Source organism: Musa acuminata, chromosome BXJ3-2, assembly GCF_036884655.1.
Source record: "Musa acuminata AAA Group cultivar baxijiao chromosome BXJ3-2, Cavendish_Baxijiao_AAA, whole genome shotgun sequence".
Lineage (NCBI taxonomy): Eukaryota > Viridiplantae > Streptophyta > Magnoliopsida > Zingiberales > Musaceae > Musa > Musa acuminata.
Window position 1 is genome coordinate 18554159 of NC_088350.1, and position 27349 is coordinate 18581507.

The 27349-nt window shown below is 33.0% G+C and overlaps 1 protein-coding gene across 3 annotated transcripts; it reads right to left on the reverse strand.

Moving 5' to 3' along the window:
* On the reverse strand, nucleotides 1-27116 carry LOC103969028 (ADP-ribosylation factor 2-B). 3 transcript variants are annotated; one of them, XR_010494297.1, is made up of 8 exons: nucleotides 27026-27116; nucleotides 26552-26709; nucleotides 10157-10227; nucleotides 9742-9855; nucleotides 8298-8416; nucleotides 6041-6124; nucleotides 958-1041; nucleotides 1-797 (listed from the first exon to the last, which is right to left on the reverse strand). XR_010494297.1 is itself a non-coding variant. In XM_065138607.1 (7 exons), the coding sequence occupies exons 2-6, from the start codon at nucleotides 26697-26699 to the stop codon at nucleotides 6070-6072; spliced, it is 507 nt and encodes a 168-aa protein (XP_064994679.1). In that variant the 5' UTR covers nucleotides 26700-26709; nucleotides 27026-27116; the 3' UTR covers nucleotides 3951-4391; nucleotides 6041-6069. The 3 variants fall into 3 exon arrangements, 1 of the variants encoding a protein (XP_064994679.1); XR_010494296.1 differs by having other exon boundaries at nucleotides 923-1041; XM_065138607.1 differs by lacking the exons at nucleotides 1-797; nucleotides 958-1041 and adding an exon at nucleotides 3951-4391.
* Nucleotides 27117-27349: the final 233 nt, after the last annotated feature.

Genomic DNA, 27349 nt, shown 5'->3' on the forward strand with positions numbered 1-27349 from the left:
TTTATTGTAGAAATGAAATAACTTTAACTTTATTGTTTTTGTCACTATTATCAGGTTTCATATCATGTTTGTTTGTCTTGACATATATCAAGACGTTCTCACTATCATTATCGACATCTTCTTGCAAGCAAATGCAGGACAAGAACATAATTAGGAATTATTCTGGATCTCGACGTGTTGCGGTCAACCATCATCCTGTAATGTTGTTCCATGTTTCTTTTCACATGGAGACACTCTTCGTAACATTCAGCAAAACATACATAAATCGATTGGCAACTTCATCGACTTTTTTTTCTATATCAGACGTATCCATACTGCCAACTCCAACAAAACCATGTCATATAAGGAACATCAAAGGCCATGCATGCATTTATACCTTAGTCTCGCTTTATGTATGTTGTGCAGTACACAATCTGCTACTGCCTATTGCCAATTATTAATCAGGCCAGGCAGGATTTCATCAAGTCTGACACTGTTAATAGGTAAGATGGGATATGATTCACTTGGCATGAGCAGCAGAAATGACCTGTCATCATGAGAATTGCCATATCTGTGGGTCATTAAGGAGCATATCGTTTGCACTGCAATCATTCTCTCGGAATGTTGTATCGACTGCTGATCATTTCCTCATTTGTTCTCTTGAACAGTCATCGAAGCATATGCCCACGCGATCGAAGATTGACAAAGTTGATAGAATCCCTCTTTTTCATTTGGAAAAAAGCAGCAGGAATATATCTCCCTTTTTCTAATGTTGTTATGTTGATTTGACAGTGGAAGATGCTGCTGTGCTCCCATCCCTGTCTCGTTAAATACATTTCTATGTACTTTAAAGAATTCCTCACCTCCCAGTTGAGATTATATATATATAAATGATTGTTATTATGCAATTTATAAACAAAAATCAACAAGGAAAGATTCATACATCAGTCACATTATTGGGAGATCACTTGCACTTACGAAGGCTGCTGCTCTTGAGACGTTAGGCTGCATTGGTGAGACCGACCCTGTGTCTTCTCCGATAAGTCTTTTTGTTTCTTTTTACTGTAGAAACAAGAATGGACCATCTAATCAAGTTTCATTTAGAGATTGACAATATTTAGAAATATCATTTGGTTTGTAGATGATATATGTTCGTTATCGATAGAGTAGCAACACTCGAAAAATAAATTAGTGGGCATATGAAATCATAACTCACGTATGTTTGATTTTAAAAAATATTTATTTTTTTTTATGAGGATGTCAAACTCTTAAATACGAGAGAGAGAGAGATAAGACTCCCATATGAAAATTTAAAAGGGTTATACGAGTGTGATATAATAAATTTGAGTTTAAAGTTATCAGTTCAAACATAATAAAATAAATGAATGAAACAGATGGACTTAATAATAGGTGAGAGCATATGAAGGTTTGGAAATCATCAACAAAAGAATAAACTTTTTCTGAGTTCCAGCGAACTTTTTCCAGAATCGAAGTTGAAGGAATGAAGAAAAGGGTTGAGTCAGAGGACTTTATTCCTCACTGATGCATTGAATTCTAAGGTGGATAGCATTTGTCGGTGGGTGGGGAATCTGATACTGTTCTCTTTGATGTCAACCTTGGCAAAACTAGTGGTTGGAGACTCTTGTTGTAGCTAAAGACTGCTCATAGCTTAGGATTCAAAAAGAAGGTTGGTGATCTCTCAAGCTCAAGCATTGGCTTTTCTCTCTCTCTCTCTCTCTCTCTCTCAACTCAGAGGTGATCTCTCAAGCTCAAGCATTGGCTTCTCTCCCTCTCTCTCTCTCTCAACTCAGATTAACATATTAATTTTCATTATATTATTTGGCAACTTAGTTGCATAAATGATAAAGTTAGTTAACAGACATGATTTGGGGATGGAAATTTGAACGAATCAGGTTTTGTGGGTTTCTTGTTGGTTTAAGGTTGATAATGACATCTCATAACTGGAAGCTTAATTAGTGTTCAGGTTAGGTTGAGCTCTCACTACAATCTTAAATATTTCAGATTTTTTATTACCAAATTGATGTTGGATGTCAAATCTAACCTAATATACCATTCTTATATGTGGATAAACTCAGGTTATATCTAAAATATTGATTTGATGGTGGTAAACTAAGATCTACATATTAGAATTTAATGATTTGATACATATATAGTTAAAACATTAATATGATTATTGTATATCATATTCACATATCAAAAGTTAAAAGAGTTTAAAACATCATTTATTAAATTTATATCTAAATATTAGTCTGACAATAATATAATAGATTTACCTATAAAAGATTGAGGATATGAAACTTCATCCAAAAAAAATTTTATACTTAAAACATTGATATGTTGAATTTTGGATTTTAATGATGAAATTAATTGATGGGTTAATTGATCTAATCCATACTATTGAAGTTGAGTGTGCAGGATTAACTATGACAGCCTAAAAACATAAAGCAAGGATACCAGAGTCAAGTTCGATGGACGTTTGAAAGTCCGAAGATTCGTCGGAGATGCTGTTGGAACCAACCAAGAAAGATCAGAGACTTGTCAGAACTTTCGGAAGTCTGCCGAAGAGATCGTTGGAGGTTCGCAGAGATCACCGAGAAGGCTCGGCTACTCATTAAACTTGTCACAAGATCGGGAGCCTGTTGGGAGTCCACTGGAAGAAACTCGACGGCGTATCGGAAGTCCACCGGAAGAACGCGGGAAAGCTCGCAGAAACAAAACTTGACGTTGGCTGGTTAAACACTTGCTTAGGATTTTGTTTTTAGGTATGTAGTTCACATGTAATTAGGGATAGGATTTAGGGACAATCCTATACCTTGGTTAGGGGCCAACTAGGCCCAAAAGAGACTTGGTTTGGATCGGACGTAAAGCCCAACCAGAAATTTGTAAGGACGGGCAGTGGAACCACCGGACTGGGCAGCGACACCGCCTAGAACCCGAAGTGTCATGCGGTGGCACCGCTAGACTAAGCGGTGGCACCGCCCAGCACCCAAGACCAGGCGGTGGCACCGCCAGTACACCTGCCTGACAGACATTGACAGACGGTGGCACCGTCAGTACACCTGCCTGACAGACATTGACAAGCGGTGGCACCGTCAGTCTCGGAAACACAAGAGGAATTCAAATTTAGAGCCCAAATTTTGAATCCTCTTGAGGTCTATAAATACCCCTCAATTCTCAATAGAGAAGACACCGTTTTGCAAAGCAATAGTTTGAGATAAAAGCTTTAGAAAAGTCTTAGCAAGTCTTGTTTTTCAAATTGCTGTTCACCTCCTCCCATCTTGTTGAAAAGAATTGTAAGAGTGTGAATCACTTGTAAAGGTTATAAGAGGGGTATTAGTCCTTCCCCTACAAAGAGATTTTGCTAGTGGAAGTTGGGAGCCTCTTCGAAAAAGACTTCGCAAGTGGATGTAGGTCATTTTGACCGAACCACTTTAAAACTGCTGTGTTATCTGGTTTACATTCTACTCTTGCCATTTACATACCGTAAACTTCTTTACTTAGTCACTACGCTTCCATAAGCTTCTAAGTGCTTCCAAATCGTTTTCATCGATATTGGTTTTTATCTTATGAAAGATTTTTTTCAAAACTGAAGTTTTAATTCGTTGCACTAATTCACCCCCTCTTAGTGCCGCTCTAATCCTAATATGATCTAGTGATGATATATCATGCTTGTTTGTCAAAGGTTGAGATCAGCTCAGCCCAAGATCAAAGTAACAAGCAAGACATATTATAAGGGAAGAAGAAGAAAAGGATGTAGAAATCTAATCAATTTTGAATACAAAATAGGTGAATGAAATGGAAGGTAATGGCTAAGTAAAGCAAATGTTGAAAAAGTTAATGTGACATTTGAGATATTTATATGGAGGCTAGATATGATGTTAGGGTTAGTAAGTATTATGATAGTCTCACAGGAAGAGTTAGGAATTTAAATATAGAGAGAATCAATTTCCAATTAGGATTAAAGAGGTCTAGATACAAGAAATTTTGAGTTTGAGTCTTTTTTTTTTTTGTAAATAGGTTTGAAGCCTAAATCTTATGTCGATTTTTTTAATTTGAATATTATTATTGATCTATAGATTTCTTAGTTGGTATGAGATGAACATAAGGAGTAATCAACCATACATATATTTCTCTAATTGACTTGAAAAAAAATTTCTGCCAAAGAGGCCTCGTCAACAATGTTTTTCTCCAATGTTTTTCTCATCACAGTTCATAACACTTCAATAATAACCTAGTTTGAGTTATAGTATGGTATTACCAAAATCACTAGTATAACAAACAAATGTTCTATATATTGGGGTTACAGGAATTGGATTGGGTAAGTTCAAGTTGGATTGTAAATTTGAAGGGATACCATTCTATCCCATTGTTGTACAGCTTTAACTTTGATCCTGTCATCCATGTTTAGATAGGTCTCACATCAATAATGTCAACAGACAAACAAATGGAATAAATAGGCTCATACGAATCATCAATACACAGTCTTTATGTATGTTTTGCAAGTAAAGAGTATCCAAAACTATAAAATAAATTGTTACCGGTCTATTGTCCACATAGATAGAATAAATCATTCGATCATTAGTCTTATGAATTACTTCTATTATGATAGATTTGATTGCTTAACTTGTTGGGATCCACAGCTAACCTAAATCCAATATGAGAAATTATCAGACTTTAACGTTAGAAAGTATCTTAATTATTTTATAGAAATGAATCGATGGCATGTTGGACGATAATTACTTTGATACTAAGAATTTGTATCAGAATCATCGATCATTACTAGAACAATCAATTGAACTTTAAGATATTACGATTAATCTAAATTACTTATTATATTAATCAAGGTTCTAATACTGTACCGTATCGGTGTTTCAACCTGGGCTTGGTACCGATACGATATGGTATACCGAGTGGTACACCCAAGTATACCAAGCGGTATACTCAAGTGTACCGAGTACTGTAGCTCTGCTACAATGCTATAGTGCACTCTGATCGGTAATAGACGATCCGCGTACCGACAACCTGTCGGACCGGTACATACCGCCCGTACCGGACGATATAGTTCGGTAGTGCAGACCATGGTATTAATCTAATATAATATTCTAATTCACAATGTGTCTAACTTAGTATCATGCTAGTGATAGTATAGATTTGGATCGTCTGAACCCTTTTATCAACTCCAAATACTTGTAGTATTTTTCTAATCCAGCTAATTGAACCCTAGCTAGCTAACTTTGAGTTTCCAAGTTGCATATTTTCTCTACAATTTGAAGTCTACGAGATAGATAGTTTGTTGTTTTTAGTTCCCAAGTGTATATGACAATTGTCTCCTGGTGAAAAAGTTTGAAAGGCTAAAGAAAACTGAAGTGTGTTTATGTGCACATTGTGTTTTTTTGGAGAGAGAATCTTTCACCTTTTGAGATACCATAACTACTTATGGCACACTTGAAACTAATGCATCTCAATTATTTAGGATTAATTATATAAATATTTTATTGTCAAATAGATCTATAAAAATCTTATTTTTAATTAAATTATTAATAATATTTAAACTTAACTATAGTTTTTTTTTTTTTGGATAAAGTCTTGTTTATGTCTTTCTCTATGTCTCCTTGTACTATTAATTATAATTAGTTTATCCCTTTTAATCACTATATCTCTTCTGCTTATCATATGTTTATATCATATTAAATAATATTATCTCATTTTATTACTTAATTCAATAATATCGTGTGATACAAATAGGTATACCAATCTGAAATCATTCTTAAATTGATAATTGACTGCATGACGGCCACATGACAAAAGGTTTCGAAACCCTAATACAAGAAAAGCAATATGCTCTTTACACACAAATATCACAACCAGCGCTAACGTGAATCAAGCCTTCTTCTTCCTACTCATTATTTACAACAACACAAAAAATAAACTATTTTCTGGATCATGGAGCAGATAAATCTATGGATAAGCAATCCATGCATAATTTTCACAGCCATGAAAACATTTTAGCAAAATGATGTAGAAGATGAAGAAAAGGTACCTTGTTAGCTATGTTGCTGGAAAGTCAATCTAGCCCCTCGTATAAACCCTCACCAGTCGTGTAGCACAGGTGCTCTGTATGTACCTGAGTACAGCAGGACAAAATTGTCGGGTAGACCCGTGTGAGACTTACTATTTAACAGTCATCTAATTGATAGAAGATAAGATTTTTCCAACTATACGAGGAAATCTCTCTATTTTGTTGAGAAAAATCTTCTACTCTATTGAGGAAAATTATTTTTCCTAATTTATATAAATAGGAGAGGGAATATATTAATGTATTGAAACATTTTTATTTCTTCAATAAAGCTTCTTCAATAATTGTTCTTATCTTCTATTATTTTCATCATGGTATCAGAGCAGTGAAAAAAGCAAAGTTTCGCTCTTGCCTTTGGCCAGCGACCAATGTCGCTGTAGCCACATTCCTAAAAGGCTCCACGACCAATCCTCATATTCCTCACCGCGGTAGCCTTCGCTGCCTTTGCTGATCTGCCAAAAGTCGGTGGACTTAAGGAGAACGAAGGGCGGACTTACAGAGAACGAAGGGAACGCCTGTGTCCTCACAGCAACAGCAATCGCAATAGTAGCAACCCCTACTCACAAAGTCTCTCGCTTGTAAACTATTCTTTACATCGATCCAAGATTGGTATCCTTATCAGGAGTACCAAGATAAGATTTCTCCAACTATATGAGGAAATCTCTCTATTCTGTTGAGAAAAATCCTCTATTCTATTGAGGAAAATCATTTTTCCTAATTTGTATAAATAGGAGAGGGAAGTGCAAACACTTCAAGTGCTTCAAAAGTGTGAGCAAAGAGCAGGCGAAGGCCAGTAACCAGCTCGATGCATGAAGTACAACCTCGAGGAGGCGGGCGAAGTCAAGTAACCTTTGCCTTCTCAACTCTTAAGAGAATGGGCGAAACCGAGTACCCCAGTTCTCTTATCTATCCAGCAGAGGAGCTCTGCACAAGTTCAAAGACCCTTCGAAGATAATGGAAGACAATAGTTGTCAAAATCCTCACCAACGGTGATCAGTGCTACTGAGAGTAGATTGTCCGCTTCATTTCCCAACGAAATGCCAATCGAAAGCGGAAGTGATGCGAACCTACTTGGATGTGACAACTAACTGAAAGAAGAGTCAATGAGCAGATTTTGTGGAGGAAGGACCCAAAACTTCAGAAGTTTGCGAGGCGATGCTCGTTAAAGCTCCAACAAGCATCCACCCAGTTCTATTTATACAAATTAGGAAAAAGAATTTTCCTCAACAGAATAGAGAATTTTTCTCAACAGAATAAAGAGATTTCCTCATATTCTTATCTTCTATCATGCCCGGTGCTCTTGATAAGGATACCAATCTTGGATCGATGCAAAGAATGGTTTACAAGCGAGAGACTTTGTGAATAGGGCAAGAGCATATCACTACTACTATTGCGATTGCTATTGCTATGAGGACACAGGCGTTCCCTTTGTTCTCCGTAAGTCCGCCCTTCGTTCTCCTTAAGTCCACCGACTTTTAATAGATCAACGAAGGCAGCGAAGGAAGGCTACCGTGGTGAGGAAGATGAGGATTGGCCATGGAGCCTCTTAGGAATGTGGCTACAGCGGCGTTGGTCGCTGGCCGAAGACAAGGGCGAAGCTTCACTTTTCTCAACGACGTTGGTCATTGGCCAAAGGCAAGGGCGAAGCTTCGCTTTTCTCAACGACGTTGGTCACTGGCCGAAGACAAGGGCGAAGCTTTACTTTTCTCAACGACGTTGGTCGCTAGCCAAAACAATAGCGAAATTTCGCTTTTCTCACTGCTCTAATACCATGATAAAAATAATAGAAGATAAGAACAATTATTGAAGAAGCTTTATTGAAGAAATGAAAATGCTTCAATACATTAACATGTTCCCTCTCCTATTTATACAAATTAAGAAAAATGATTTTCTTCAAGAATAGAGGATTTTTCTCAATAGAATAGAGAAATTTCCTCGTATAGTTAGGGAATGTATTACAGCATCACAAATTAACAAAACAAGCAGAGAAGATGTAGATTTGTGCCCTCTATCAAGATTTTACTTGACCTCATTGCGGAAGGGTTTAATATGGGTTTTTTCAATTAAATATAAATATATAATTAACTATGTTTTTAATTTAAGTAATTTCTCTAATCAAGTGGGACATTTACATCTCTAAATTTCTAGTTGCTTAAAATCTAAGACGAGAATTCATTGCAATTATTAAATGTCATAGTTGGACTAGTCCCAGACGGTATACCAATGCCGTTGACGCAGGGAATGCAGACCAAGCTTGTCAGTAATTTCAGCAGCATTCATAGCATTTGGGAGGTCTTGTTTGTTCGCGAACACGAGCAAGACAGCATCACGCAACTCATCCTACAATGACCAAGAAAATGATCCAGGATAGAAAAGAAGAAATTGATCCTATAATTTTCTATCCTAATAGCCAATATGCTCTGTGACATGCTTTGATCCTATAATTTTCTCAAAACTTGATTGATGTTACTTTATATTTAATCAAAAGAAAATGCAATGTTATGTTACATTTTCTGTTAATGAATACAACAGTACATGGGTCACTTTGCTTCATATATAAGGGAGCAATAATATATAATGCCATGGAAATTTTGTACTTTGCAAAAGCAATAACTTCAGGTATCATGCCACCCATGGTCAAGCATGATTGACTGACAAAACTGTACACAGTCAATTGTTTACGAAATACCTTTTCCAGAATCAATTACATTCTGAATAGCTTTCTTGAAGAAAAGAAAAGAAAAGAAAACACTCTTTTAGTACCTTTAGTTCACTTTAAATCAAATATGATAGGGACATCAACTTATAGCCAAGGGCTGAGCTAGGGTTTACCAATATGATGAGCCTACAAAAATTTACAGTTTTGGACCATGTCAAGAAACACAGTGCCATTCTCAATACGTATGTTAGCTAGCGGTAAGAAAGTGCTAGAAGATTAATATGAATACAAGAAGTTCTAGTTAAAAAAAGAAAGTAGTCATTCTGTAAAATGTGGAGTATAAATAAGAGTGTAAGATAGTTGCATTCTTTCATCATAAAGACTCGCTTAAAAACAGATAAATCATCACAATCAAAATACACAAAATATATCGGTAAATTTAAAGATCACATACCCGATCAAGTATATGTTTGTCTTTCGGTTTCATATTTATAAGAGACTTACTAAATAATTTCCTTCTGGGATGGTACATGATTGAGATGGAGTCGATTTAAGGGGCCATTGTGAGACTTTTTACCCTATGGTTAAGTAAGCTAAGAGGTTAAAAAAAAAGGAACCTATGGTGTAGGTGCAAATCCTTAGGTGGCATATAGATCTAATGCTGTTTCTATCCAACAAGATATGGTGATAAAGATTGTATGCAACAATGTTCTTTGGGTATCAAAATTTGTTTATGATGGAAATTGTAGAAAACACAAGAACAGCCCCTGTGAGTGTGATATTTTCACTAGTTAACAAAAATTTATTTGACGGAGGAATATTTCTGGGTTACAAATATCGATTTTAATCAAGTGGATTGACATATCTAATTTTAGTACAACATGCAAGCCAATACCATATGCAAATAAATAGTACATCCAATTATGTCAGCTTTATAGTCGCTGCTAAATAAAGACAAGTCAATATCAAAGATAAAAGATTAGAGGCATTATGCATGGAGAACTACCTCATTAAGCATCCTTTGAAGCTCATCCCTTGCTTCAGCCACACGATCTCTGCCATTGCTGTCAACAACAAGACCCTGGGTGTTCTGGAAGTAATGCCTCCATAAAGGTCTGATCTGTTATCACATGGCCAGATTACCAGAACCTCAGTCAAACTATAAAAAGAAACATAGATGGGCCAATGATAATTCACAAGAATTTTATACATTAAAAGAAATTTTAGTAGTGTTTAATTTCATTAATTAACGATCAGAAATAGTAGATTTCAGTGTCATTAAATTATTCGATGTCAATTATTTCACCTATTTTCCTAACTCAACACTTGTCTGCATCAGTAAAACAGGTACATTTTAAGAAGGCAAAAATTAGCCATTTGTCATGCATAATAAGAAAAATTTTAGAGATTTATGGATGTACCTTATCCTGACCACCAACATCCCATACGGTGAAGCTAATATTTTTATACTCTACAGTCTCAACGTTAAACCCTGTATTAATGGACGTGGTTAACAAGTGTATAGAGTAGATATACAACACTGTTACTGGACTTCTTTTTCTAACAATATGGTCATAAAATTTACACAAAATGCTAAACAACAAAACTCAATTTCCATCATAAGAGGGACAAAAAGTTGACAAGCATGTTATCCAACTTTTTTAAAAGTTGCTCTCGGGAAAAAAAATTATCTCCGTTTCTAGTGCTATAAATGCATAAAAGCAGTATCCAAGACCATAATTGTGATTTGAGATAATATATATGCAAGAAATAATTTCAAAAACTTTAGATGAATGTGATCATCTATAAGCCGAATTAGAAGAATTTGGTTGAACCGTCAACAGGAAACTCTCTTCCAAGAACTTGAAAAATCTGCACCATTGCCCCAAAAAATGCATAAGATTCACAAGTGCGGATAAGATTCTGAAGAAAGATCAATGCTACCAATTATTTTAGTGAATATTCAATATACTAAAAAGAAAAGATAAATGCTTTGGCAACAATCAGCAAGTAACCCAGTATATATGATAAAAATCTATTACAGATCATGACGAGAGGCACGTCATTCACATGTTACCATTATGACAAGAGCCAAGGGCATATACTTGACATTGAACTCATATAAGAGTTTTTTGAGTGATGAGAATTGGAATCCCTTCAATGACTCATAAATTATATGTGAAATTCAAGAGGTGTGCCCCTACTTGATTCCTTAAGTCACCACTGTAGAGGGTGGATGGTGGTACCACTTATAGCAGATAAAACTGTGTAAATTAATTCTTTGCATACTTTATATTGGTGGGAACCTCATAAAAGATGTATATCCCTTCTTTATCCTAGCATCTTAATCAGAAGAGCTTCTAGCCAGAACAATTGGAAGAGGAGAGCTTAACGAGGAAATGTGGTATGAGGTAATGCAATACCATCAATCTATGTGGTATGCGCGCCCTTGGGACGATTGCATGCGGGCAGTGCAAGCATAAAAAAATTTAATTATGTTATATTTAAAATATTAAAATAACTTATATGTCAGGATTAAAATCAAGTGTATAGATTTAATTTTAACGATACCTACCTTTTGATGTCATATGTTCATCAGAGATTTCATTTGATTTGCTAAGCATCGTCTTTGATCCAAGATTGCTCCAAGATTGTTGCAGGCACCGATCCAAGATTACTACAGGCGCCATCTGCAAGGAATGCAAAGAGTAGATACTTTCTCCTCTCTTCCTATCCTTTCACAAGACCCACACAGATTGATGGATTTTGGGGGAGAGGGTTTTGGGGAGAGAGTTGAGGAGAAAAACTGAAATCCCTCAACGGAGAGGTGCGTCTGTATGTGTATACGTGCTAACGTTAACGTTCTCTCAACCCCGTAGAGGTCCTGTCCTTTTATAGGCGAGAGCAGAGGGTCTATGATAATATCTCAAGAGATTTTCTCCCATCAAGGTTATCTCCCGAGGAATCGTTCCATAAGTGGACTTTTATTTTATTGGCTAAAATATTTCACCGGAACCCAATTAGTTATATATCTTATCCAATTATAAAAGAGCCACAAAATCTAACATTCTCCCACTTGACCCATTAATTGATAAGATATAAAAAAATATTCAAAATCAAAATAAACAAAACAAAATTTATTTAAAAAATAATTTTACCTAATTGGATTCCGAAGAATATTGAAAAGCATTTTATACATAGTCATATTTTAAAATAAGTCAATAAGTCCAATAAACATAATAATACTATATTAAGTCCAACTATCAATGCGAGTCATAGTATTTCATCAATGTCATACTCCCTTCTATGTATCACAACATTGTTAGTCTTTCCTAATATAGTCCATAATGACCCTTGTAATTTGTCTTGTCAAGACAATCATGTTATTACATTCAACTATAAATGTAAACAGGATAGCAAAAATATATAACTTTAATTAAGCAAGAAGAATGCTAATAATAGCATCCACATAAACATGCATTACCATATCCTTTATAACTTGCTCATAAGCCCCATTCTAAGAACATGTTCTTTGAATATTTTACACTGTAAGGCTTTTGTTAATGGATCAGCAATCATCATAGTGGTGCTCAAGTTCTCAATTGACACTAATTATTTCTGGACTCTTTCTCTAACCACCAAGTACTTTATCTCAATATGCTTGGAACGTCATTCTTAGAGAAGAAAACTGCTGTAGTGTTATCACAAAATATCTTCAACGGCCTGGCAATTGAGTCGACCAATCCAAGTCCTTAGATGAAATTTTGCAACCATAAAGCTTGATTTGTGGCCTCAAAGCATGCCACAAATTCAGCTTCCATTGTTGATGATGCAATAAGCGATTGCTTTGCACTTTTCCAAGAAATTGCCCCACTAGCTAACATAAATACAAATCCTAAAGTAGACATCCTAGTGTCGAGGCAATTTGCCAAATCAGCATCTAAATATCCTATCACTTTAAGCTGATCTGATCTCCTATATGTGAGCATATAATCTTTCGTCCTTTACAGATATCTCATTACTTTCTTTGCAGCTTTCCAAAATTTCATTCCTGGATTGCTTTGGTATCTTCGTAACATTGCAACTGCAAAACTGATATCTGGTCTTGTACAAGTTTGAGCATATAATAGACTTCCAACCGTGCACCTATAAGAAATATTCTTCATTTGATTCTTTTCTAAGATATTTCTTTGGCACTGGTTTTGACTGAATTTTTCACCTAGTAATAGGTATATCATTGGCCGAGCAAAGTTGCATATTAAATTTTTCCAAAATATGATCAATATATTCTTTCTAAGACAATTCTAATAATCCTTGAGATCTATCCCTGAATATCTCAATGCCAATAACATAAGCTGCCTCATTCATATCAACCATCTTAAAGTTCTTATTGAGAAATATCTTGGTTTCGTGCAATAAACCAAGATCACTACTAGCAAGTAAAATATCATCCACATATAAAACCAATATAATAAACTTGCTCCTACTTACCTTCAAATATATACACTGATCAACAGTGTTTTCCTTAAATTTGAATGAAGTAATAGTATTATGAAATTTTATATACCATTGTCCAGAAGCTTGTTTAAAGCCATAAATGGATTTCTTAAGTTTACAAGCCCAACTTTCTTTTCCCTTTTCAATGAATCCTTCAGGTTGTTCCATATAGATTTCTTCATCCAGATCCCCATTCAGAAATACAGTTTTCACATCCATCTGATGTAACTCAAGATCATAATGAGCTACTAATGCCATGACGATTCTTAATGAGTCCTTTCTAGAAACTGGAGAAAAAGTCTCATTATAGTCAATGCCTTCCTTCTGAGAAAAACCTTTGGCCACAAGTCTGGCTTTATATCGCTCGATATTGCCTGTTGAGTCACGTTTTGTCTTAAAGACCCATTTACAACCGACTCTTTTATAATTATTAGGCAATTCAACGAGATCCCAAACACCATTCTGGACCATTGATTTTAACTCTTCTTTCATTGCATCATACCATTTTTTAGAATCGTTACTTTATATGACTTGTAAAAACGATAAGGGATCTCTTTTTATTCCTATATCATAATCTGATTCTTGTAGATATACCACATAATCATCAGAAATGACATGTTTCCTTTTCCTTTGAGATATTCTCAAATTTGGCAATTGTGATTGTTCTACAAGATCATCAGCGGCGACATAAACATCATGTGAGAGTTTTTCGATGTTATTTTGTTGTTCACCCTCATCAATACTCTCCTCGATATTAAAATTAATCCTTTGAGATTTTACACTCCCACTGATTTCATCATTTTCTAATAATTTTACATTACCATATTTTACTATTTTCATACTATGATTAGGGCAATAAAATTTGTATCCCTTGGATTTTTCTGGATAACCAATAAAATATCCTGAAATAGTTCTTGGATTCAATTTCTTTTCATGTGGATTAAATACTCTTATCTCTGCAAGACACCCCCAAATATGTAAATGTCTTAGACTGGGCTTCCTACCAATTCATAACTCAAATAGAGTCGATGAAACTGATTTACTAGGAACCTTGTTCAAGATGTACATAGCTGTCCTAAGAGCTTCACCCCACATCGACTCAGGTATAGAAGAATAACTCATCATGCTCCTAACCATGTCAATCAGAGTACGATTTCGCTTTTCAGCAATACCATTCTGTTGTGGCACACTTGGTAATGCATATTGAGCACAAATACCCCGTTATTATAAAAATCTAGCAAAAGGACCAATATTCTAACAAGATCTAGCATATCTGTCATAAAATTCACCACCTCTGTCAAATCTGATAATTTTAACTTTTCTATCTAATTGTCTCTCAACCTCATTTATGTATACTTCTAGAGTATCAACGGCTTGAGACTTTTCATGTATTAGATAAACATAGCCAAATCTGGATAGATCATCTATAAATGTGATAAAATATTTTTCTCCACTAAAACAAGGAATATGAAATGGTCCGCAAATATCAGTATGAATAATCTCAAGGAGTTCTTTACTTCTTATGATATTTTTCTTTATATTTTTAGTTTGCTTTCCCTTAATGCAATCTATACAAACATTAAAATCAATAAAGTCTAAATGTTCCAAAATATTATCCTTCACTAATCTTTCAATTCTTTCCTTAGAGATATGCCTCAATCATCTATGCCACAATATAAAAGGTCTTTCATTATTGAAACTACATTTCAATCCAATACTTGATTGCAGGGTCATTAATGTCTTTGCAAACTCAAGATCCAAATTAATTCTTTACAAACCATCACACAGAATTCAAGAACCAACTTTTATTGAATCATAAAACATGCTGAGTTTACCACTATCAAAAGAAAGATAATATCCTAACTCATCAATTCTAGAAATTGTAGGGATATAACATGTGTTAACAAGATCCATCAAGTGACCTGTCTTTAAGCGTAGACGATAAGTTCCCATTGATATCACTTTCACTTTAAGACGATTTCCCATAATAATGAATCTTTCATATTCTTTTAATTTTCGAATTGAAAGAAATCCCTGCATGTTATTTATAACATTAGTTGAAGCACCAGAATTAATACACTAAGTGTTAGAAGAAACTTCTGTAATGTTTGATTCGAAACATACAAAGGTCGAGTTAATATATTTCTTTTCGAACAAAGTCTTGCGTTTAATACAGTCCTTCTTCACGTGTCCTTTCTTGCCACAAAAGAAGCACTTTATAGTAAATGCTTTCTTTTCATTAGTCCGTTTAACATTTCCAAACCCGGAAAATTTATTTGATTGATAATGCTTTAATTTTCTTTTCTTATTACCCTCCTTAAGTAGTAGCCATGACATTATATGAACTTTCCTACCTTAATCTTAATTCTTCCTGAACACACATGCTAGTCAACTCATTCAAGTCTCACTTATCCTTATTTGTATTGTAGTGAATCTTTAATGGGCCAAATTGAGAAAGAAAAGAATTAAGAATAAATTACACGAGAAAAGACTCATCAACATTCATGTCTAATGTTTTAAGTTTTGTAGCTTTGTCAGCCATATTGAGGATGTGATCCTGAATTCCTTGAGTGCCATCATACTGAGCCGTAGTCAGTTTTTTCATTAATGTGTCAGTCAATGACTTATCAACAGATTTAAATCTGTCTTCAATAACCTTTAAATATTTCTTTACGCTAGTTGCAATAGGCAATGAAGTCTTTATGTTATTTGCAATTGTCATTCTTATGAATATTAAACTAAGTCTATCAGATCTTTCCCAAGCCTTCAATTCATTAACTTGTTCTACAGTACTTTCATTAGTCAAGTCTGTAGGCTTTTCAACAAGTAATGCTAAATCAAGATCTAATACACCCAGTGTGAATTGCACATACTCTAACTATTCTGAATAATTTGATCTAAATAGTACAGGGATACTAAATGCATAAGAATGTATATACTGAAGTACCACTACAAAAAATATAGAACAACATTAATGCTTTGAGTTTGTCAAAAATTGATAAACTATTGATATCATTAACATATCTAGTGTTCACTCAAGAATATTTATGAAGAACTGATATCATCCTTGTGGAATAGTGTAGCTACCTTTGGGTATACAACCCTAAACTGCAAGGATATCCAAAAACAATATCATCCTACCCATCACATAATTATTTGAATTAGATTCTCCTTTAGAATTATCTAAATATCCTAATTATATGTATCATTATGAATATTATTTCCTTAATGTCATTTAAGACTAATTCCTTAATATTATTTTATAAGTCATTACTCCAAGTCACTTTAGTGGCTACAAGACTAATGCAATAATATAAAATAAAATTTAAAATATCTTATAAATGATAAAACTTTTATTATAATTCATATCACAAAAGTCTATTATCCAAAGCCACTTTGGTAGCTACTAATCAGATTAAACTCAAGGAGATGAATTACAAATAATATTCATCAATTTCTTTAATTTTTGCTAAGTAGTTCAATAATAAAATAACCATAATAATTATTGAATATTAATACTAAGCAGTTCAATAATAAATAACAATAATAATTATTGAACATTAATACTAAGTAATTTAATAATAAATAATAATAATAATTATTGAATATTAATCAGTAAGAAAACTCATATGATAATCATAATAACGTATAAATCATGCCTTCATTTGAAAGGTAAACATTATTTCATAATTTCATATATATACATATGAATAAGTAAATAAAATTTTAAAAATAATAATTAGATTTTAATTTTATTTATCACATGTATAATCAATAATTCATATGAGAAAACTATAAAGTAAACCATAATTTATAGTTTCTTTTTAAATCAAAATTAAATCTAATCAAATAATCAAAAATATAATCATGATTAAAATTAATCGTAATTATAATAAATCACATTTATCAATTTTATAATTAAGGATATAAACTAAATTTCTCAATTTTGATAAAACCGTAAATATTTAAAAAGATATAAATCGAAAATATACGAATGGTAGAATTGTAATTTGGTAGAAATTAGACTCGAGGGCAAAACCATAAATATGTTGACAGTACATAAACTAAAATTACGAAATTTATTAGGGTACAACTGTAATTTTATAAAACACTAGTCTCGAGGGCAAAATCATAATTATATCAAAAACCCTAATCTGCATTCACCGTCGCTTGCGCGTGCGGCGCTGCTGCTGCTGCCTGCGCGGCTGCCGCCACCACGGTGCTACCATCGCGGGGTTGCCACCTGCCCACGCGCGGCCGCTACCGCTGCGATGGTTCCTACCCGCGCATGGCTGTTGCCAACGCGCGGCCGCAGCCTGTGCACGGCCTGCTCACGCACGACCACCACCTAGGTTGTCTGCCTACATGCGGCCGACCGTCCGTGTTCTGGCCGTGTGCGACCGGCTGTCGCATGGACGGGTTCTGTGATGCCCATGTATAAGACTGGTTCTGTGATGCGCACGCTACCCGGCGTAATCGCAAATTCGCAGCAAGGTCGACGATGACCATTGCTGCTTAGCAATTCTTAGAAGATAAAGGTAATTTATGCATCGTAAACAAATTTATAGATCTAATGCATTTATCTAAAAATTCGGGCTCTGATACCAAATTGTAAGCATAAAAAAATTTAATTATGCTATATCTGAAATGCAAAAATAATTTATACGCTAGGATTGAAATCAAGTGCATAGATCTAATTTTAACAATACGTACCTTTTGATGCCATCTGTTCAGAGATCTCGTTTGATATGCTAAGCACCGTCTTTAATCCAAGATTGCTACAGGCACCGATCCAAAATTGCTGCAGGCACCGTTTGCAAGGAATAGATCCTTTCTCCTCTCTTCCTATCCTTTCACAAGACCCATACAAATTGATGGATATTGGGGGAGAGAGTTAAGGAGAAAAACTAAAATCCCTCAACGGAGAGGTGCGTCTGTACGTGTATACGTGCTAACGTCAACGTTTTCTCAACCCCCTAGAGGTCTTATCCTTTTATAGGCAAGAGCAGAGGGTCTACGATAAGATCTCAGGAGATTTCCTTCCATCAAGGTTATCTCCCAAGGAATCATTCCGTAAGTGGACTTCCATTCTATTGGCTAAAATATTTCAACGAAACCCAATTAGTTATATATCTTATCCAATTATAAAATGGCCAAAAAATCTAATATGAACCCGCATCCTTGCAACGACCGTGCACAGGCGACGACAGCCGCGTAGGTAGCAGCCACACACGCGGGCAGCCGCGCTTAGGCGACGGCCATGCACAAGCAGGAATCGTCGCAGCGGCCGCATGCGGGCAGAGGCAACCCCGCGACGACAACGCCGCACGTGCAGGCGACGACGCAAGCAAGGTTGCCCTGGGTCAAATTATAGTTTTGCCCTTATATATTTTATTAATATCCTTTAAATCTTTTGATAATTCTGCCCTTTAAAAATCTCATAATTTTAGTTTGTATCCTACCTAATATTTATAGTTTTACCCTTATAAAATTGGGAATTCCAATTTATATTTTTAATTATAAAATTGATAAATATGATTTATTATAATTATGATTATATTTTGATTATTTGATTAGATTAAATTAAAAAATTATAAATTATGATTCACTTTTATAATTTTCTCATATAAATTATTGATTATATTTTTACATATAGTAAATAAAATCCAATTATTGTACTTAAATATTCATTTGGTTATTCACATATATATATTTAAAATTATGAAATAATATTTATATTTTAACATGATTTATATATTATCATGATTATCATATGAGTTTTTTTTTTTTCTTATTAATGTTCAATAATTATTATGATTGATATTCTATTATTGAACTACTTAGCATAAATTAAATTGAATAAATTTGATGAATATTATTTATAATTCATCTCCCTAAATTTTATGTGACTTGTAGCTATCAAAGTGGCTTAGGATGATAAATTTTAAAGTATATTTTATATTATTGTATTGGTCTTGTAGTCACCTATACCAATAACTTATAAAATAATATTAAAAAATTAATTTTAAATAATATTAAGAAAATAATATTCACAATAACATACAGAAGATTTATATAATCTCAAAAATAAATCTACTTCAAATAATTATGTGATAGGGTAGGATAATACTATTTTGGATATCCTTGTAATTTATGATGGTGTAATATAAATAATATCAATAGTTCATCAAATTTTTGAAAAACTCAAAGCATTACTGTTATTTTATATTTTATATTTTTGTGGTGGTACTTTCATCCATACATTCATATGTTTCTAGTGTTCTAGTACTCTGAATCAAATTATTCAGAATTGTTAGAGAATGTGTAACTCATGTTATGCGTATTAGATCTTGATTTAGCATTGCTTGTTGAAAAGCTGATGAAAGCACTATAAAACAAGTTAATAAAATGAAAGCTTAGGAAAGATATGATGGGCTTAGTTTAATGTTAATAAGAATGACGATTATAAATAATATAAAGACTTCATTATCGATTGCAACTAGCGAACAAGAATATTTAAAGGTTATTGAAGACTGATTTAAATCTACTGATAAGTCATTAGTTGGCATATTAATGAAAAAACTAACTATGACTCAATATGATGACATTCCAGAAATTTATGATCAATCCTCAATATGGCTAACAAAGATGCAAAACTTAAAGTATTAATTATGAATATTGACGATTCTTCCCTCGTGTGGTTCATTCTTAATTCCTTTCATTCTCAGTTTGGCCAATTCAAGATTTACTATAATACAAATAAAGATAAGTGAGACTTAAATGAGTTAACTAATATATATATTTAGAAATAATTGAGATTAAAATAGGAAAGTTCATATAATGTCATAACTAGCAGTTAAGGAGCTGGTAGTAAAAAAAGAAAATTAAAACATCATCCATCAAAGAAATTTATCAGGTCTGAAAATATTAAATAGACTAATGAAAAGAAATTTTTTACAATAAAATACTTTTTTTATGGTAAGAAAGGACATATAAAGAAGAATTACATTAAACACAAGATTTGGTTCGAAAAGAAAGGTATTAACTCAACCTTTGTATATTTCGAATCAAACATTACAGAAGTTCCTTCTAATACTTGGTACATTGATTCTAGTGCTTCAAATAATGTTACCAATAATATACAAGGATTTTTTTCAACCGGAAACCAAAAAAACATGAGAGATTCATCATTCTAGGAAATAGTCTTAAAACGAAAGTAATATTAGTGAGAATTTATCGCCTATACATAGAGATGGGTTATCTGATGGATTTTATTGACATGTGTTGTATTTCTATTATTTTAGAAATTTAGTTTCTCTATCTAGAATTAATGAGTTAGGATATTATCTTTTTTTTATAATTGTAACTCGATATATTTTATGATTCAATAAAAGTTAGTTCTGAAATTCTATGTGATGGTTTATACAAAATTAATTTAGATTTTGAGTTTGCAAACACATTATTGACCCTGCAATCTAAGTGTTGGATTGAAACATAATTTCAATAATAAAAGATCTTCTATATTATAGCATCGATGATTGAGGAATATCTTCAAGGAAAGAATTTAAAGATTAGTTAAGAATAATATTTTGGAAGATTTAGACTTTACTAATTTTGATATTTGTATAAATTACATTAATGGAAAGCAAACTAAATATATAAAGAAAAATATCATAAGAAATAAAAAACTCCTTGAGATTATTCATACTGATATCTACGGAATACTTTATATTCCTTATTTTAGTAGAGAAAAGTATTTCATCACATTTATAGATGACCTGTCCAAAAATGACTATATTTATCTAATATATGAAAAGTCTCAAGCCGTTGATACTCTTGAATTATACATAAATGAGATCGAGAGGCAATTAGATAGAAAAGTTCAAATTATCAAATCTGATATGGGTGGTGAATTTTATAGTAGATATGATGGATTTGGTTAGAATATTAATCTTTTTGCTAGATTCCTAAAACAACGAAGTATTAGTGCTCAATATGTATTATCAGATGTGTCACAACAGAATGGTGTTATTGAAAAATGAAATCATACACTTATGGATATGGTTAGGAGTATGATAAGTTATTTATTTATACTTGAGTCGATATGGGATGAAGCTCTTAGGACAGCTATATATATCTTGAATAGGGTTCCTAATAAGTTAGTTTCATCAACTACATTCAAGTTATGGACTGGTAGGAAGCTCAATTTGAGACATTTACATATTTGAGGGTATCTTACAGAGATAAAAATAATCAATCCACATAAAAAAAAAAATTGGATATAAGAATTATTTCAGGATATTTTATTTGTTATCCAAAAAAATCTAAAAGATACATATTTTATTACCCAAATCATAGTATGAGGATAGTAGAATCTATTAATGTAAGATTCCTAGAAAATGATAAAATAAGTGAGAGTAAAAAATATTATTTTATTAACAGTGTTTTCCTTAAATCCGAAAAATTAATGGTATTATGAAACTTTATATATCATTGTTTAGAAGCTTGTTTAAGATCATAAATAGATTTTTTAAGTTTACAAGCCCAACTTTCTTTTCCTTTTTCTATGAATCCTTTATGTTGTACCATATAAATTTCTTCATCTAGATCTCCATTCAAAAATATTATTTTCACATCCATATGATGTAAGTCAATATCATAATGAGCTACTAATACCATGATGATTCTTAACGAGTCCTTTCTAGAAATTGGAGAAAAAGTCTCGTTAAAATCAACATCTCTTTTTGAGAAAAACCTTTGGCCACAAGTTTGGTTTTATATTATTTAATATTACCCGTTGAATCACGTTTTGTCTTAAAGACTTATTTACAATAGACTCTTTTATAATTATTGAATAATTCAACGAGTTTCCAAACACCATTCTAGACCATCAATTTTAATTCTTCTTCATTGCATCATACCATTTTTCAGAATCGTTACTTTTTATAGCTTTCTCCTAACCATATCAATAAGAGTACGATTTCGCCTTTCAGCAAAACCGTTCTATTGTGGCACACCTGATAATGCATATTGAACACTAGTACCCCATTGTTCTAAGAATCTAGCAAAAGGACCAATATTCTGACCAGATTTATTATATCTGTCATAAAATTCATCACCCCTATCAGATCTGACAATTTTAACTTTTTTTATCTAATTATCTCTCTACCTCATTTATGTACATTTTAATAGTATTAATGGCTTAAGACTTTTCATGTATTGGATAAACATAGCCATATCTGAACAGGTCATCTATAAATATGATTAAATATCTTTCTCCGCTAAACTAAGTAATATGAAGTGGTCGGCAGATATCAGTATGAATAATCTCAAATAGTTCTTTACTTCTTGTGGCATTTTTCTTTATATGTTTAGATTATTTTCTCTTAATGCAATATATACAATCATTAAAATCAGTGAAGTCTAAATATTCTAAAATTTTCATTCACTAATCTTTCAATTCTTTCCTTGGAGATGCCCAAATCATTTATGCCACAATATAAAAAATCTTTCATTATTGAAATTACGTTTCAATCCAGTACTTGATTGCAGGGTCAATAATATTTTTGCAAACTTAAGATCCAAATTAATTCTATATAAACCATCACACAGAATTCCAAAACCAACTTTTATTAAATCATAAAATATACTGAGTTTACCATTATCAAAACAAAGTCAATATCCTAACTCATCAATTCTAGATAGAGAAACTAAATTTCTAGAAATAATAGGAACATAACATGTGTCAACAAGATCTATCAAATGACGCGTCTCTAAGTATAGACTATGAGTTCCCACTAATATAAGACGATTTCCCATAATGATGAATCTCTCATATTCTTTTGGTTTTCGGATTGAAAGAAATCCCTACATATTATTGATAACGTGATTTGAAGCACTAGAATCAATCCACCAAGTATTAGAAAAAACTTCTGTAATGTTTGATTTGAAACATATAAAGATCGAGTTAATACCTTTCTTTTCGAACCAAGTCTTATGTTTAATGTAGTATTTTTTCACATATCCTTTCTTGCCACAAAAAAAACACTTTACTGTAAATGTTTTCTTTTCATTAGTCTGTTTAACATTTCCAAACCCGACAAATTTCTTTGATGGATGATGCTTTAATTGTTTTTTCTTATTACTAACTCCTTAAGTAGTAGTCATGACATTATATGAACTTTCTTACTTTACTCTCAATTCTTCCTGAACACACATATTAATTAATTCTTTCAAATCTCACTTATCTTTATTTATATTATAGTGAATCTTGAATGAGCCAAACTAAGAAGAAAGGGAATTAAGAATGAATTGAGGAAAGACTCATCAACATTCATACCTAATGCTTTAAATTTTGTAACTTTATTAGCCATATTAAGGATGTGATCATGAATTCCTCGAATGTCATCATACTGAGCCATAGTCAGTTCTTTCATTAGTATGTCAGCCAATGACTTATCAGCAGATTTAAATTTATCTTCAATAACCTTTAAATATTTCTGTGCACTAGTTACAATCGGTAATAAGGTCTTTATATTATTTGCAATCGCCATTCTTTTGAACATTAAATTAAGCACATCATATCTTTCTCAAACCTTCATTTTATCAACTTATTCTATAAAACTTTCATCAGTCAAGTCTGTAGGTTTTTTAACAAGCAATGCTAAATTAAAATTTAATACGCCTAGTGTAAAGTGCACATGCTCTAACCATTCTGAATAATTTGATCCAGAAAGTACATGAATACTAGAAACATATGAATGTATGGACGGAAATACCACTACAAAAATATAAAATAATATTAATACTTTAAGTTTTTTAAAAATTTAAGGAACTATTGATATCATCTATATTACACCTTTAAGTGAAATATTAATATATCTAGTGTTCACTCAAGATCATTTATGTAGGACTGATACCATCATTGTGGAGTACTATTATTACATTTGGGTATACAACCTTAAACTGTAAGGATATCCAAAACAGTATCATCTTACTCTATAACATAATTATTTGAAGTGGATTCTCCTTTAAAATTATCTAAATCTCATAATTATGTGTGTCATTATGAATATTATTTCCTTAATATCATTTAAAACTAATTCCTTAATATTATTTTATAAGTTATTGGTCTAGGACACTTTGGTGGCTGCAAAACTAATACAATAATATAAAATATAATTTAAAATATCCTATAATGACAAAACTTTTATTGTAATTCATGTCACAAAAGTCTATAATCTTAAGTCATTTTGGTAACTACAAGTCAAATAAAACTTAAGGAGATAAGTTGTAAATAATATTCATTAAATTTCTTTAATTTAATTTATGCTAAGCAGTTTAATATTAAAATAACAATCATAATAATTATTGAACATTAATCAGCAAAAGAAAACTCATATGATAATCATAATAACATATAAATCATATCTTCTTGTGAAAGATAAATATTATTTTATAATTTTAAATATATACATGTAAATAACCAAATGAATATTATTTCATAATTAGATTTTATTTATCATATGTAAAAATATAATCAATAATTCATTTGAGAAAACTATAAAAGTAAACCATAATTTATATTTTTAATCAAAATTAAATCCAATCAAATAATCAAAATATAATTATGATTAAATTCAATCATAATTATAATAAATCATATTTATCTATTTTATAGTTAAAAATATAAATTAAAATTCTTAATTTTATAAGGGTAAAAATATAAATATTTGGCAAGATATAAACTAAAATTATGAGATTTGTAAAGGGCAGAATTATAAAAAAAATTTAAAAGATATCAATAAAATACAAAAGGGCAAAACTATAATTTAATCAAAGGGAAACCCTAGGGCAAAATTATAATATTTACCAAAACCTTACTGCCTGCGCATGCGGTGCTGCCGTCGCCCGCGCGCGGCCACTATCGCCGTAGGGCTGCCTCTGCCCATGCGCAATCGTTGCGGCAATTCCTGCCCATGTGTGGCCGTTGCCACTACGGTAGTACCTTTGCCTGCACGCAACTACTGTGGCGATTCCAGCCCATGCATGGATGTTGCGGTGGTTCCTGCATGCGTGTGGTTACTACTTGGGCACGACTACCCGCGCATGGCCACCGCTTAGGCACGACTGCCCGCGCGTGGCCACCACTTGGGCACGGTTTCCCACGCATGTGGTTGCTACCTGTGCAGTTGCCGATGCCTACGCATGAATGGTCGTGGCTACTGCCAACGTGTGATCGCTGCCTAGGTGTGGCCTACCCGTGCGCGGCCGCTGTCTGTGCGCGGTTTACCCACACATAAATTTGATCTCAAGAACCTAGCTCTGATACCAATTGTAAGCATAAAATATGTAATATGCTAAATTAAATACGAAAATAATTTTTTATGATAGGATTGAAATCAAATATAATTAGATCTAGTTTTACGATATGTACCTTTTGATGTCATCTGAAAAAGAGATCTTTGTTATGATCAGTAAGGGTACCGTCTTTATATCTAAGATCATTACAAATTTGTAAGAGAATTAGAACTAGATCCTTCTCTTCTCTTCTTATCTTTTCGTAGGACCACCTAGATTGATAGTTAGGGAAAAGAGTTGAGAGAAAGACTATAATCCCTTAAACTGAGATAACCTCTCTTTTTTTTTTTCTTTTTTTTTTAGTGCCTTTAGGTCCTGTCTATTTATAAGCGAGAGCAGAGGTCTAGAATAAGTAAATAGAAGAGTTACTCCTAGGACTTCTTTTCTATTAATCAATATATATCATCAAAATCTAATTAATTATATTATATATATCTTATCAAATTATAAAAATCACACAATCTAACAAATAAAACTATATACATTAATTCTTTGTATACTTTATATTTTTGGGAACTTCATGAAACAAGTACGATGTATATCCCTTCTTTATCCTGAATCTTAATCAGAAGAGCATCTAGCCAGAACAATCGGAAGAGGAGAGCTTAACGAGGAAATGTGGTATGAAGTAATGCAATACCATGTTAATAATAGAGACCAGAATCAGGACCAAATCATGGCAAACAGAGCAATAGACATTATAATTCTCTTTCTAGCTTTTAAAGATAGAGATATGATATCATGTGTTAAAGCAAAAACAAAAGCACCACAATTAAAGAGTTGCCAACAAAACCAATTACTTACTATAAACAGAAAAGATGAAGATGATGAGCGATATGAGACCGACTAATACAGGGGAAAACAAACAATAAATTTAGATGAAAGAGGAACCACAATGCCAGGTAGCATCAAACTGACCTCGATAGAGAAGACAAACGATGAAGGCAAATAATTCTCACCGATGGTGGGTATGGTGGTGACGATCTCCCCGAGCTTGAGCTTGTATAAGATGGTCGTCTTACCGGCGGCATCAAGCCCCACCATCAGGATCCGCATCTCCTTCTTCGCAAAGAGGCGGCTGAATAGCTTCGCGAAACTAAGCCCCATTCTTCCCGATCTGATAAGACCCATATCATTGACACGAACCATATGAAACGAAGAACAAGATCTAAAGTTGCACGGATATAAGATGTCACAAAAGAGATACGTAAGATCACAGATCTACATCAGAGAAAGGCAGAACTCAAAGATCAACGAGCATGGAGGAGATCAGACCGGAGAGAGACTCAATAGGCTATGGATCTAAGATCTCCAGACCAAAGTGATTGAGATGATCGATGAGGAAGAAGAGATGAATCTTTACATCAAAGATCCAACAACAAACGCTGAAAAGAACGGATGAAGGATGCCGGAAAGCAGGGAAGGAAAAGTACCTTGATATCCACAAAGAGTCGCCATCTCTTCTTCTTCCTCTTCCTCTTTCTCTCCAACATCTTCGTCCGCGGAAGGAGGCTGGAGAGGGGAAGGCAGGCGCGCTATTTATGCGGGAAGCGGGTGATTTGGTAATAAAAATGAAAATTGAATGTCATAAATGCCCTCGACAAATTATGTTTTGTCCTTTATGTCCAACACCAAAAATGGCTTTTTACCTAACATATTGGACATGAAAAAATTATGTGCTTGCAATCCTTCCTTTTCTCTAATTATTATCAGCTTAAATCAATCTAATCTATTAGTATATTTGGGATGAATAATTA

Coding starts and splice junctions, on each gene's coding strand:
- LOC103969028 (XM_065138607.1), bottom strand. CDS start 26,699: ATGGGGCTTAGTTTCGCGAAGCTATTCAGCCGCCTCTTTGCGAAGAAG. Junction 10,228..26,551: donor CACCACCATACCCACCATCG/GTGAGAATTATT, acceptor CCATTAATACAG/GGTTTAACGTTGAGACTGTA. Junction 6,125..8,297: donor TCCCTGCGTCAACGGCATTG/GTATACCGTCTG, acceptor TGCTGTACTCAG/GTACATACAGAGCACCTGTG.